General features: G+C 25.6%; 1 protein-coding gene across 1 annotated transcript; it reads left to right on the top strand.

The window, feature by feature from the left end:
- Positions 1 to 7,983: 7,983 nt before the first annotated feature.
- LOC137808328 (putative disease resistance protein At5g66900) lies at positions 7,984 to 13,480 on the top strand. The gene is made up of 6 exons (XM_068609384.2): positions 7,984 to 8,088; positions 9,361 to 9,659; positions 10,604 to 11,004; positions 11,643 to 12,004; positions 12,180 to 12,451; positions 12,530 to 13,480. Exons 2-6 carry the CDS (start codon positions 9,443 to 9,445, stop codon positions 13,342 to 13,344), a joined length of 2,067 nt encoding a protein of 688 aa, XP_068465485.1. The 5' UTR covers positions 7,984 to 8,088; positions 9,361 to 9,442; the 3' UTR covers positions 13,345 to 13,480.
- The last annotated feature ends 1,214 nt before the right edge of the window (positions 13,481 to 14,694 follow it).

Here is a 14,694-nt window from a genome sequence, read left to right as displayed (position 1 = left end):
GGAATGCTCATGAAGAAGAAAGCTTCTACCTTTGTTTGGAAATGAAGAAGCAAACAAGAAAGGGAGAAAATGACAGATGGGAAGCAAATAGGAGGTTCAATTTCATAGGGCCACTTAAAAGTATTCCCCTTTAAAAATGGCTGGAAGAAAAACCTTTTTGGCTGTTTTTAAACTTTTTGTGAAAGTTAAAATAACTTTTTTATAACAATTTTAAAAATAATCAGTACTTTTCTTGAGAAAAACAAATATAGTAAAAATAATTTTTATTTAACTAATTTTCTGTCTTTTTTTTTCTTCTAATCATTCAAACCACTGATGGAAAATTCTCACTTCTTTCTCTTCATCCAAATCATATATTTTTTATTTATATTTTATTTCTCAAAATTCTTGAACCTAGAAGTTTAATGATAAAAATAATGACATTTTCGCAGACAGGTGATTTCTTGCGAATGTGTGAGTACCTTTTCTCAGCAGGAGAAGCAATGTGAAGTTGAAGAATTGGTACATCCAAGATTGGGTTAAGATGCGAAGTTACGTGCAATGTGGAGTAACTCAAATTCAATCGGGTTTTGCTTGTTGCATTGGTAAAACACGAAAACTAAAACTTTGACCTCAATAAAGAAGGAACAAAATAAGAACAATAAAAAATATGAAAGTCTAACCAATGTAGTAAGTAAATCTGAATTAGTTAATTATATTTTAAATCATATTCATTTACTTAACTATTAATTTCTGGAAAGTATATATGAATTATTTTTTGGAATATCCATTTCCTTGATAACTAATTTGGATAATCAATTAAAATTTATTATAAATTAAAAAATACTAAAATTTATAACATGAATATTATATAAATTATGTTTGGTTCACTCAAACTTTTCACATTAATTTATTTAGTGTAGGAGTTTATTTAGTATTGGGATAAAAAGAATAGTTTACATACATTCCTATTCTTTAATCTATTAAGATGTCTTTCAATAAAACTGTCATGAAAACATCTTAATTGGCATATCAGGATAAATTATATTATAAATAAATTTTGTAATTAAATATGATTTTAAGAATACAACTTTATAAAAGGGTAAATTATATTATGAAATATAAACCTATTTTTAATTATTGATTATTTTCTTAAAAATAGAATTTAATTTAAAGATAAAGACATAAAATAGAAGCAATAGAAGGTTAAAAAATTACTAAAAGGTTCCCTAAAGAAAATTTCTGTAAATATTATTGTAAAAGAATAACTCTTAAAAAATAATTTAGATTATGTTTAGCAAAGTTTATTGACAAAAATAGGTAGTTATGAGCTATTAAATTAGTTTAGTCAGTTATAAGTGTTTGATATTTTTTAAATTAACTAGTAAATATTAAATAACAGAAGTTGAAAAGTTAGTATGGCATAATACAAGTTTTAATTTATTATGTTTGTAAATAAAATTATATGCAGAATTTTTTATATATATAAATTGTTTGTATATTACTATCATTATTATTAATAATATTATTATTAATATTTTAATAATAATAAAATAATAATAATTATTGATATGAATATAAATAATATAGTAATATTATTAATATAAATATTTCAATATTAATATTATTATTAATAATATTATTATATTTTAATTAATATTATTTTTATTATTAATATTATTATTAATAATAATAATATCAACATTATTAATAACAATAATATTCCAATAAATCAAAAAATTCATTTATAATGTTACACACATTTCACAATATTCCTGTAGATTATAAGTAATATCAACACAATTTTATTAAACACTGAATTATTAAAGTTAAAAACAATTTTAAAAATTCAAAAAATAAAATGTATAATTAAATTGTAAATAAGTTAAGCAAGTGAAGCTTAAACTTGAGGTTTTTTAAATAATCAAGCCCAAATATTTAATTAGTTTTGTTTAAATAAAATAAGATATACCAGAGTCATTATTTTTTCCACAAGTCAAACCAAAATATTGAATGCTTACATACGTAGAGATCCTCCCTTGCTTCACACTAAAGAGGTTTAAATTAGTAATAGAAGAAACTAAAATATTTTTTCAAAAATCTCTCACTAAAATTTAATAACCCTAGATTTAGTCATTAATTCTTTAAATTTTAGAATTTTTAATTGGATTTATTTATTTTCTAAGAAGGAACAGGATAAATGAATTTAGAAGAGTCCGATTCTTTTTTTCTTTTCTTTTCAAATTTACTTATATTTATTTTCTAATTAAGGCAAAAGCTACCAAGTGGTGTTAATAGTATGATGGAGGTGAACTTTATGAAGTTTTGGAAGGCCATTGTTTACTCCTTGGTAGATTGCCTTCTAAAATACTTAGGAACAATGGTAAAAGTATATAAAAATAAAACACAAAGTTGTAAGATACTAAGACAGTAGATTGGTATTTTAATTATTTTTTGATTAATTAATAATTTCTCTAAAATTTTTTTATTGTAATATTGATTAAGGAGTTAAAAATACAAATCAATAGAATATTAAAAAAAACTAAAAATAGAGAGCGAAAGAATTAAACGCGTAATTTTTGTTGTATTAGTTCCATTTTGTAAAAGATTTATAATTAATAATAATATTTTAAAACACTTTTAAAATAAAACTTTTGAAAAAAATTAAAGTTTCCTAAAAAATAATAAGATAAATATAAGATAAATATATATATATATATATATATATATATATATATATACCTAATCTCAAAAGAAATAATATTAATGCACAATACATACTTTCATATACAAAAGTAAAAACACAGGTATAATTGTATCACGGTATATTGTCATTTTTAAATTATAAGGAGCCTTAATCTAAAAAGTTATTTATCAACAAAATAATAAATAAATATATAGTATTTTACAATACTCCAATTCTAATATATCACTAAATTATAATTTCAAAAAAAAATTCAATATGTAATATGTAATAGTGAAGCCTCATGAAATTTTACTGTTCAAAACACAAAAATCGAAACAATAAAATATAATAGAATACAAAAATAAAAAAGTTTAGATGTTCTAAACTTTCTTCGCATTGTTGACTAAGAAAGTTGTATAGGTATATATTTATTTAATTATTTAATTTTAATTTATTTTTTTATTTTTTTTTATTTTAAATTCAAATTTTTATTTAAAGTAGAATTACAATTTAAATATAAAAAATATAATTAAAATTATAAAAAATAATTATTATAAAATAACATAATTAATTATATTATATATATAATAAATTATAAATATAAATAATAATAATAATAAATGTATTTTTTAATAATAAAAAAATAAATTTATATAATAATTATTAATTAAAAAAATAAAGATAAAAATAATAATTTTATTTAATATAAAAATAAGTTATTATCAAATATTTATAATTATAAATATTTAAGTAAATTTTAATTAAAAATAATTATAATTTATAAATAAATAAAATTAATTTTTTAACAATTTGTAAATATAAGGATAAATTTGTAAATTTACATTTTTATCAATTAAAAAAATACAATTTCAATCACATCCATCATATCCCTTACAAACTTTCATTAACTTTTTTCATACTTTTTATTTTATTTACCTTAATCCAAACATCTTAATTTTCTATACGCTTTCTCTTCAAATCATCTCAAATCCACTTTCTCGTTTCCACTCTCCAATCCAAACAAATCCCTCACTCCTTTTCTCATCCATTTACGTCATCAAGGTTTTTGTAAGAGGAAAACTGGTGAAGGAGGAGGTATGATCCGTGGCATATGTTGACTTTATCTATCTAATACATATTATTAAATTATAGTCTTTTTCTCCCACCAAAGGTAAGAGATTCCCACTTTTTCTTTTCAGATTCTTTAACCCGTTAGGATTCATGAAGGTATGTTTAATGTTTAATATATGTGTAAGAGTTTTTGTGTGCTAATTTTAGTGTTTTTTTTTATGAATTAGAGTACATTTTCTTTATCTAATTTATCTAATAATCTCAGTATAAATTAGATATTGTTTTATTTTATTTTTACATGTTCTGCCATTGCTACAAGATCTATAAAAGCATTGATTCCTTTTCATGTATTTAGATGGATATAAGTTATGAAGATTTTCCAAGTCTTTACGTAAATTACTGTGATATTTCTCAGCAATGACTTTTCTATAAAGAATTAGTCTCTTATTTATTACACACGCGCAGGCACATTCAAAAAATATTTTTTTATAAAATAATTTAATAGAATGTAAAGCAATTCGAATTGACTATGGCTCCATTAAGTCTCGCCCTGACACGAATATTTGACATTGATAATTTTTTTAAAACGCGGTAAATTATATTATATAAAAATTGATTTTTTTCCTAATCAAACTTGTGATATTATGAGTATTTGTAATAGAAAATTAGTAAAATAAATTATTATTAATTTTTTATAATATAAATGACGAGTCAACATGAAATATTCTAACATCTTAATTTATATGGAAAAAAAATTAACAAAGACTCATTTTAATAATTTTTTACTATAAATACCAACAAAATCTATAATTTGGAATAAAGACAAAAAATCATTTTCTCGAGCTATAGTATAAGAACCAAAAATATATTTAACCATTTTTTTTTATGTATTGATCTAAAATTTTCTATATGTTTTAAAGATTTTTTTGTTTTTTTATAGTCTAATAACACTCAATTGAGGCATAATGAAAACTTATTTATACTTCTACAAAATCTTATAAAAGGAAAAATACACCTATATAATTTTATAAAAGACTAAATGAAAAAAAAAACTTAGTAATTTATCATTTAAATGTAAATTATTTTATTATAAAATTTTATCTTCTTAATCAGGAATTTTGTTGCTAAATGATTTTTATAAAAAAAATCTCATATCAACTAGAAATAAGAACATTTTATGGTATATAAAGTGGATACGAACCTCTGATTTTATAAGATTGAGTTAAATTTAAAGTTCACTTCTCAATATGGTATCAAAGTCATTTATAGTATGATCTAGCAAAAGTTATCAAACCATTAGTTATCGAACCGCTATCGAACAATCCATAAATATATAGTACAGTCTCACGCACGAGTTCGGGTTCAGTTAGGCTTAATCCAGTTCTTAATATGATATCAAAGCTATTTAGAGTATGAGTATATATTTAGTGAGTGTTTGTTGGACTTACCATGTCAATTGTTATCGACTACCCTTAATATAATATATAGTCTCCCGCACGAGTTAGAGGATGAGATGTGTGTTGGATATCCCACATCGACTAAAGTTAAGAACATTTCATATTATGTAAAATAGGTGCAAACTTCACTATAAAATAATTTTATAAGATTAAATTAGAATTAAAGTCAAATTTTTAATAAAAATACTCCAAATCAAAGGAAGACTTTACAAAAATATGTAGAGATAGGAAGACTAGTTCCACATCTGTAACAAAAGTAATATGTTGAATGGAAATATGCCTCTTCAAACTAAAACACTTAACTAGAATACTCTTGTCGATTTGAATTAGCCATAGTTAACTCCATTAGGATATGAATCCCAAATTACATAGTCAAGAACACTGTCAACAAAAATAAGGGTAAAAAGTCTTACGTCTTTTAGATGACAAGACAAGTGCTTCCATATCCTAAAGCTTAAATTAAACATGTTGGAGATCCCACATCGATTAGAGATGAGAGTATTTCATTGTATATAAGTGGGTGCAAACCTCATCCCATGAGCCAGTTTTATGGGATTGAGTTAGGCTTAAAGTCCACTTTATAATATGGTATCAGAGCTCTGGTTGCTACAATCTAAATCCCCTGATCACATTTGTTCATCCTTAACTTATTTCACTTTATATCATCAAATTAATCCTATTTCTATCAAATTACCAAATGGAAATCAAGTAATTGCCAATTATTCTAGAAGTGTTTTTTTTCAATGAAAATCATGTCATAGACGATGTTTTGTATATTCCTTGCTTCACTTTTAATCTTCTTTCAGTAACAAAATTGATTGATAAATTATCTTGTGTTCTTACTTTTGACTCTAATGGTTGTCACATTCAAGACAAAAACTCCTTGAAAATGATTGACTATGCTAAGATGCAAGATAGACTTTATATACTCAGGATCCCATTTTACCAGAAACTTCAATTCAAACCCATCAAATCTACACACACAATCAATATTGTTAATGTTAGTGCTAGTGATCTAGAAACCCTTTGGCATTTTCGATTAGGTAATATTTCAAATAAATGTATTGATGTTATAAAAAATAAATTTCCTTTCGTTAAATATAACAAATCTTTTGTTTGTGATGTTTGTCATTTTGCAAAGCAAAAAAGACTTTCATTTCCTATTAGTACATCTAAATCAAAAAAATGTTTTGATTTGATTCATGTGGATATATGAGGATCATACTCAATACCATCAATTCATGGTCATAAATATTTATTGACCATAGTTGATGACTATTCCAGGTACACATGGATTTTTCTTTTAAAACACAAATCTGAAGTTGTCAAGGCTTTGGAAAATTTTGTTGTTTTTGTTCAACACAATTAGAGATATTCATTCACATATCCTTTTCCTTCCTTTTTACATTTTACTCTTTTGGTCATCTCTATTCTATTTTATAATATGTTGGAGATCCTACATCGACTAGAGATTAGAATATTTCATTGTATATAAGTGGATGCAAAACCTCACTCCATGAGCCAGTTTTATGGGGTTGAGTTAGGCTTAAAGTCCACTTCATAATATGGTATCAAAGCAATTTAAAGCTTATCCTATCGAGTGTTTGTTGGACGTATCGTACCATCCGTTATCGGACTATCCATAATATGTTGTTCCACACACGAGCTGTCACTCTCGGCGTGATGGGTGTTTTGGAGTGTAGTAGTTCAAAATTCAATTTCATTTTGAACTTGTTTTTTTAAATAAAGAAAAGAGAATTGATAATTGATTTTTTTAAAATTATTTTTTTTAAAAAAATTAATTGAGAAAATAAATTATCAAAAATTATTTAGAAAAATAATTATATAGAATATAATAATTTATAAATGTAATAATTATTTTTGTAAATAACTATTCAAAGAAAAATAATCATTTATAAAAATATTTTTTATAAAGAATACTGTTCCCTAATTTTTTTATCCATATTTTATTATCATCATTATTTTATTAATTGTGTGTATGATTAAAAAGAAATTCTAAAATTGTATAAATAAAAATTAAAAATTGACTTAATTTTTTTTTTTTTACATTTTTTACATTTATATCTACTTAATCTGTATTTTATTTATAAATAAATATCTATTAATATTATATTTTTTTAATTCAATACAAAATTAATAATCACTTATCTAAATATTTAATTTCTAACAAATTAAATGTTTACATTTTTTATTTTTTAATTAATTATTTCTTAAATAAATACTTTTCGAAATAATTATTTTTAAATAATTAATTATTAATATATTTATTTTCCTAAATAATTATTATTTTGATATATTTTCTTTTTAAAATATTATTCCTCAATATAATTACCTTTCTAAATTTGTATTTTTTTAAAATATATATTTTTTACACTGTTTCTAAAATATTTATTTTAAAAAAAAATATATATATTTTAAGATAATATTTTTATTTTAAAATTTAAAATTATCTTTTTATTTTACTTTTAAATAAAATAAAAAGAAAGTCATCTTCAGAAAGACACCGAACTCTGTTGCATTAAATTGTGTTATTTTAATAATTATTTGTTATAATATATTATTTTGGTCAAAAAAATTAAAAGTAATACTTGTTCATCTTTATCCATACAACACCTTTTAACATTTTCCACATGAAATTTCTATTGCTGACGAAACGTGGCAAGTACGCAAGAAAATAACAGGGAAAGTGACATGAACGAAAATACATACAAATTGCTGATTCTTGAGTTGTATTCATTATAAATGTGTTTTTCTGTGTTCTAAACTTCCATTGTTTCAAAATCCAATTGTGTTCATAAGTGAGTGCAGCTCTCCGATTTAGGAGGAGAAGAGAATAATTCATATTAATTGGAAGCATCCATCATCATTTCAAAGGTATAGCTTATTTTATTTCTACCCCTTTTCACACACTTAAACAATAGTATTCATATTTTCTTCTTGTTTTTTTTAATAATTAAAATGCTCCGGATGCATAATACAGAATTTATTTATAATAAACTTAATTTTGATGAATAATAATCAATACTAAAAATATCATTGAATAAAAATTAAATTTGGAGAAAAAATAACTAATCGAAATATTAATTAAGTTTGATGTTACTTTAAAAATTAAAAAACTATTAATATTTATAAAATATTTTTTAATTTATTTAAATAATAATAATAATTATTTTTCTTCAAAATTAGTTTCTGTTTGGTAATTTTTATGTACACATGTATCATTAACCTTACATTAATATTAAAAAAATTAATACTAAATTAATTTCTTAAATATTTAAGTTTTGGTTATATTATTTCTTTAAACTATTTTATTAACAAGTTGATATTTTAAAATTTAATTAATTTTGTTCCAAAATCAATTACTTACAAGATTTAAATTATCACTGTATCCTTGTGGAAACTTAAAATGGTAACGAAATGACTTATTAATAAGTTATAATGATCTATATAATTTTCTCTAATGTGTTAAGTTTCAAATGTTAATATTTTTGTGTGTTGTTCTTAACTATAATTAAATCTAAATCAATTTCACATTATTTGATGAAAATACTTTTAAAATATCTTCCATTAAGACTTATTTTTAATTAATCTTTTTTATTCCTTATCAAATTTCATGAAAGTATAATTTAAAAAAATAACGAGATTAATACAAATTAAATAATACTTATCAATTTTCTTAATTATAGTATGAATTATTATTTTTATATTTCTAAGGTGGAGTATTTTTCGATTCAGATAAGATGATCGTATATGTTCTCCCATTATTAATAAAACTTTAGTACAAAAAGTCAAATTACATATTTAATCCTTATAATCAAACAAAATTTATTTTTTGATTTCTTAAAGTTCATCTCCTTTAGGTTTTAGACATACCATGTTTACTATTTTTTTAATCCCTATGAGTTTAATCGATGAATTCGAATTAAATATATTAAAACTAATAATATGTATATATATATATATATATAAAGTAAAAAAATTAAAAGGGTTGTTTAAAGATTAATATGAACAACTTTTTATTAAAAATTAAAAGGTAAAAATTGTTGAATTTGAAAAACTAAATGAATAATTAAACTAATAAAAAACAACGTAATAATCGGTGAAATTAAAAAGGTCAAAACTAATTAAATGGTTTTACACATGCAGGTAGCAGCAGCACGTTGATATACGTAGCTTGTTCCTTGTGTAAACAAGAGAAAGGACGTGAAAGGTTCGTTATTGAGTATCAATGGAAGAGATGACAAAAAGAGTTGGCTTTGGAAGGATCAATGGTCCCTTTGGTGTTCCTGAAAAGCCAGAATTCAGTGTTGGATTGGATGCAGCATTGAGCAAGGTGAAGATGGAGCTTCTCAATGGACCTAAGTCCATCTTTGTATTGACTGGTTTTGGAGGATCTGGAAAAACCACTCTGGCTACACTGCTCTGTTGGGATGAACAGATCAAGAGTAAGTCTAACTCTTTTTTGTTCTCTACTCTCATAAATAAACTAACTACCTCCCATATAGTAACAAAAACACGTAAAAAATGTTCATACCAGAAATCTGCAAAACATCACATGATACTGATATAAATAGAAATTTTATCAGCAACAGATTGCAAGTGAAATGTTTTGATTCCCTATAAATATATTTATGGACATTCTCTTGCTCTTTCACTTCATTCAATTTAGATACATCTCAGTTTCAAATTAAATGTTATTGTTATGTCAAATTGCAAAAGGAGGAGTGAAAACGAAAGTGTGGGATATATAATAAAGGATAAAAAAAAGACTAAAAGTGAAATATATCTTAACTTTATATTTTTATGTTATAAATTAATTATATATGATATTAAAATTTATATATTACACTAAAAGTTAAATGGACTTGTTGTTTCCTTTGATATGGATGCTGATGCATCAAATTTAAACTTCAGTTAATTATTCCTAAGAGAATCATGAAGTAGAAATCAATTTTAGTTACTATAGGGATTAAATTAGAGATCATTTTAGGAACTAAATAAATTTTTGGTTTTTAAATAAATTTTTATTATTGTTAAATAACTTCTAAATTGATATCTAATTAGCAACTAAGGTTTTTTTATGAAATTTAAAATCTAAATGATTGGTAGTTAAAACTTTGGTAGCTAATGAAATACCAATTTAGAAACTATTTCATAATAATAGAAACTAATATAGAAACCAATTTTTGTTAAGTTTAAAAAATGGTCTAATTTAGTTACTATTGCAACTAATTATTTGATCTTTAAAAATTGTTTTTTATTTAATGATTTTCTTGTAGTATATTATCAAAATTTTGCCTATCTCTTCTACATGAATATATTAAATATATATATATATATATATATATATATATATTTCTCTTACTCAGAGTTCTTTTGATTTCACAAGGTAAATTCAGGGAAAATATATTTTTTGTGACCTTTTCCAAAACGTCAAAGTTGAAGATCATCGTGGAAAGACTATTTGAACATCTTGGATATGAAGTGCCTAGGTTTGAAAACGATGAAGAGGCAATTAATCAATTAGGACTTTTACTAAGGAAATTGAAGGGAAGAGTGTTGATGGTTCTGGATGATGTTTGGCCTGACTCAGAAGATCTGGTGGAGAAATTTAAATTCCATTTAGCAGATTATAAAATTTTGGTGACTTCAAGGGTTGCATTTCCAAGATTTGGCACCCCATGTGTCTTAAAACCACTCCTTCACCAACATGCAATCACCCTTTTCCGTTACTATGCTCTCTTGGATAGCAACAGTTTAAATATTCCACACGAAGATGTAGTCCAAAAGGTGCTTCTTCTTAATGGTAGTTCATGTTCTTATGCATAATGCACTGATCATTTATTTAGGTTTCAGTCAAAAACATTTTTTAACTGATTTTTTTTATAACTTTATTAGTGTGTTTGATTTCAAATTTACTTTTTAGAGTTTTAAAGTTATGATATTATAAATAAGTTATACTCTCTTGAGAGCCCGTCGTGAGATAATATATTATGGTGGTCTGAGTGGCCTAATAAGCTCAATAAACATTCGTTAGGATAGACTCAAAATAGCTCTGATACAAAGAAGTGGACTTTAAGCCTAACTCAAACCCATAAAACCGGTTCATGAAGTGATGTTTGAACCAAATTTTTAATCTCTAGTCGGGAACATCAACGTATACTAATAGAAGGTGAGTATGTTGGTTAAAACTAGTAGAATAAGGAAAGTGATGAGATAAAGTTGATGTGTTATAATAGGGTGAGGAAAATACATTTCAACTTATATATGCTCATTAATAGTTTATTTTCAAGTCACGAATAAATAATGAATGATATTTTTTAATAATTTAATCACTGAACAAACAAAAATTGATTGCATGGAAAACTGTTTTGACCTTCACTACGTGCTTCTACCTGGCGCCACCCTTACTGGCACTGAAAATGCAGGTTGTGAAAAGTTGCATGGGTTTACCACTTGCCATTAAAGTGATTGGTAGGTCACTCAGTCATGGACCAAATGAGTTATGGCAAAAGATGGTGTTGGAATTGTCACATGGTAATTCCATACTTAATTGTAACACTGAATTGCTAACCTACCTCCCTAAGATCTTAGATGTACTGGAAGATGATAGAGTCATCAAAGAGTGCTTCATGGACCTAGGCTTATTTCCTCAAGACCAAAGAATTCCTGTTACTGCTCTCATTGATATGTGGACAGAGTTGTATGGACTAGACAATGACGGCATAGAAGCAATGGAAATTATCAACAAATTACACTCCATGAATCTGGCTAATGTCTGCATAGCAAGGTGTAATGTTTTCATCAATCATGCACTTTTTTTAAACCTTTTGTTTTGTGAAAAAATTAACTTTGCTTTAAGCAATTTGGCATTATTTCCTTTTGTTATAAGCTTTTCTTTGAGGACAACATTTGACATTGTAAGTAATCTACCTCATAAGAATTAAAATCTGCTAATTTAACAGGAAAAATACAAGTGACACAGACAATTATTACTACAATAACCACTTCATCGTCCTTCATGATCTTCTAAGAGAGCTGGCAATTTATGGAAGCACCCTGGAACCAATTGAAGAGAGAAAAAGACTGATTATTGGCACCAACGAAAATGAAAGTGAATGGGGGCTTGATGAGAAGCAACGAGGCATGGTGACCTGCATATTGTCAAATTGTTTTAAATGTTGTGTTAAACAGAAACCCCTACAGATCACTTCTCGCACATTGTCCATATCAATTGGTTAGTTATCCGTGTAGAATTTACCTGCAAATAAAGCTTGCTCCTTTCTTCAATTGATCATATGGGTTGCTTTTGCAGATGAAAAGGGTTCTTCATATTGGTCACACATACATTCAGCTCAAGCAAAGGTTCTAATTTTAAATCTCCGAGTTAATCAGTACTCCTTTCCAGAATCCATGCAGAAAATGAGCAAACTAAAAGCTCTGATAATCACAAATTACAATTTCCATCCTTCTGAGCTGACCAATTTTGAACTACTTGCCCTTTTATCCAACCTGAAAAGAATTAGATTAGAGAGGATTGCTGTTCTTTCATTTGTCACACTGAAGGCTCTTAGGAAACTATCCATATACAACACGAGCCATGCTTTTCAAGATGGTATAATTTCAGATGCATTTCCAAATCTAGTGGATTTGAACATTGACTATTGCAAAGATATGGTGGTGTTGCCAAGTGGTTTGTGTGATATTATCCCACTGAAGAAGCTCAGTGTTACTAATTGCCACAAGCTCTTAGCACTGCCTCAAGAAATTGGAAAGTTGGTGCATTTGGAACTGCTAAGGCTCAGTTCTTGTAGCGATTTGGAAAGGTTACCAGATTCTATTGGAAGGGTTCAAAATCTAGCACATCTTGACATCTCAAACTGCATAAGCCTTTGTAATTTACCAGAGGACGTTGGAAAATTGTGTAATCTAAGAAAGGTGAGCATGATAAATTGTGCAAGGTGTGAATTGCCATACTCAGTAGTGAATCTTGTGAATTTGAAGATGGTGAGTTGCGATGAAGAGACATCTGCTTCATGGGAAGGGTTCAAAGCCATGCTTCCGAATCTACTGATAGAGGTGCCTCAAGTTGATGTTAACTTAAACTGGCTTCATTCAGTTAGCTCCTAAAGCCTCTTTCTTTTGAATTTGTATTGGATCCTTGGTCGTGTCACGTGGTAATCATTTATTTCCTGCTTAATAATCATATACAATCAAAGTGTAATAATAATCCTCCTGCTATGGTAGTATTTGCACGTTTCTTTGTAAACACTATCTCACTTGAAAGAAGTAGGAGATTTCATGTGTATGTTGTGTCGTGGTTAGAGATACATGGTTTGATGTTTCCAAAAAAAATATTAATTTATTGTTTTTGTACTTTAATTTTGTAAATTATTAATCTCTTCGAATTTTATGTTGTGTACCACTACTCATATATATATATATACTATTTTTTGTTTATAAGAAAAAAAATATTTTTTCTTGTTTAAGAAAAATTTAACTAAAATTTAACTTTCTTAATAGTATTTTTTTAAAATATTTTAATTTTAATTAATTTCTGACTTTTCATCACACCGTCACAATAGTTACTATACACAATATTTTGAGAAGAATAAAAAGATATTTGAAATAGGAATTAAATAGCAAGTACGAGGTGGATTAAACATAAAATGGTGTTATAATGAATACGGTCATAATATGATAAATATTTGAACAAATATTACATTTCTTCTATCTTAATGATGTAAGAAAATGACATGACAGTTATATGATACAGCTAGGTTACTATAGGATTGAGAGGTATAACTGAGAGATTATGTCGAAAATTGTATATATAAAAAAAATAAAATAAACATACATATATATAATCACTATAGCAAATTCAAATTAATAAAAGCTTAAATTAATGTGTGTGAAACAATAAAGTGGTGCAGAAAGAAATATCCAAATAAGATATAAGTTCAATAATAAAATCCTATAAATAGAGGATCAAGACAAGAGGTGAGTAAGAGTGAATTTTATCTAATGACCATAGAACTATTTCTGACTTTGACATCAGAGCGTCTTGCAGGTATACACACCTATCCGTGAGGAGAGAAGCCGAAAGCCCTACCTAAAGAGAAGTCGAAAGCCCTACCTGAAGAGAAGCCGAAAGTCCTACCTGGAGAGAAGCTGAAAGCCCTACTTGGAGAGAAGCCTAAAGCCCAATCAAGAGAGTAGACGAAAGCCCAAAACCGGAAGATCAATTGAAGAAGTTGATATTGTCAACTTGTTTGAGTGTTCTCGGCCCTTCTTGTAAGAAGGTTTAGTGTAAAAAATTAAATATCACATGATTATTTAAAAAATAAAATTAAGAAAATGTTGTGGTATGGGAAATTATACATAATATTATTGTTAAAGTAATTACTAAGGAAAACACAAATTTTATGTATTTCTATATGCATATTTTTATTAATTTAGTGAAAAAGATGTAATACTGTA

Source organism: Phaseolus vulgaris, chromosome 3, assembly GCF_051622355.1.
Source record: "Phaseolus vulgaris cultivar YP4 chromosome 3, ASM5162235v1, whole genome shotgun sequence".
In the NCBI taxonomy this organism is placed as follows: domain Eukaryota; kingdom Viridiplantae; phylum Streptophyta; class Magnoliopsida; order Fabales; family Fabaceae; genus Phaseolus; species Phaseolus vulgaris.
Note: the sequence above shows the minus strand (reverse complement) of the source record. Positions and strands in the feature narration are given on the sequence as shown.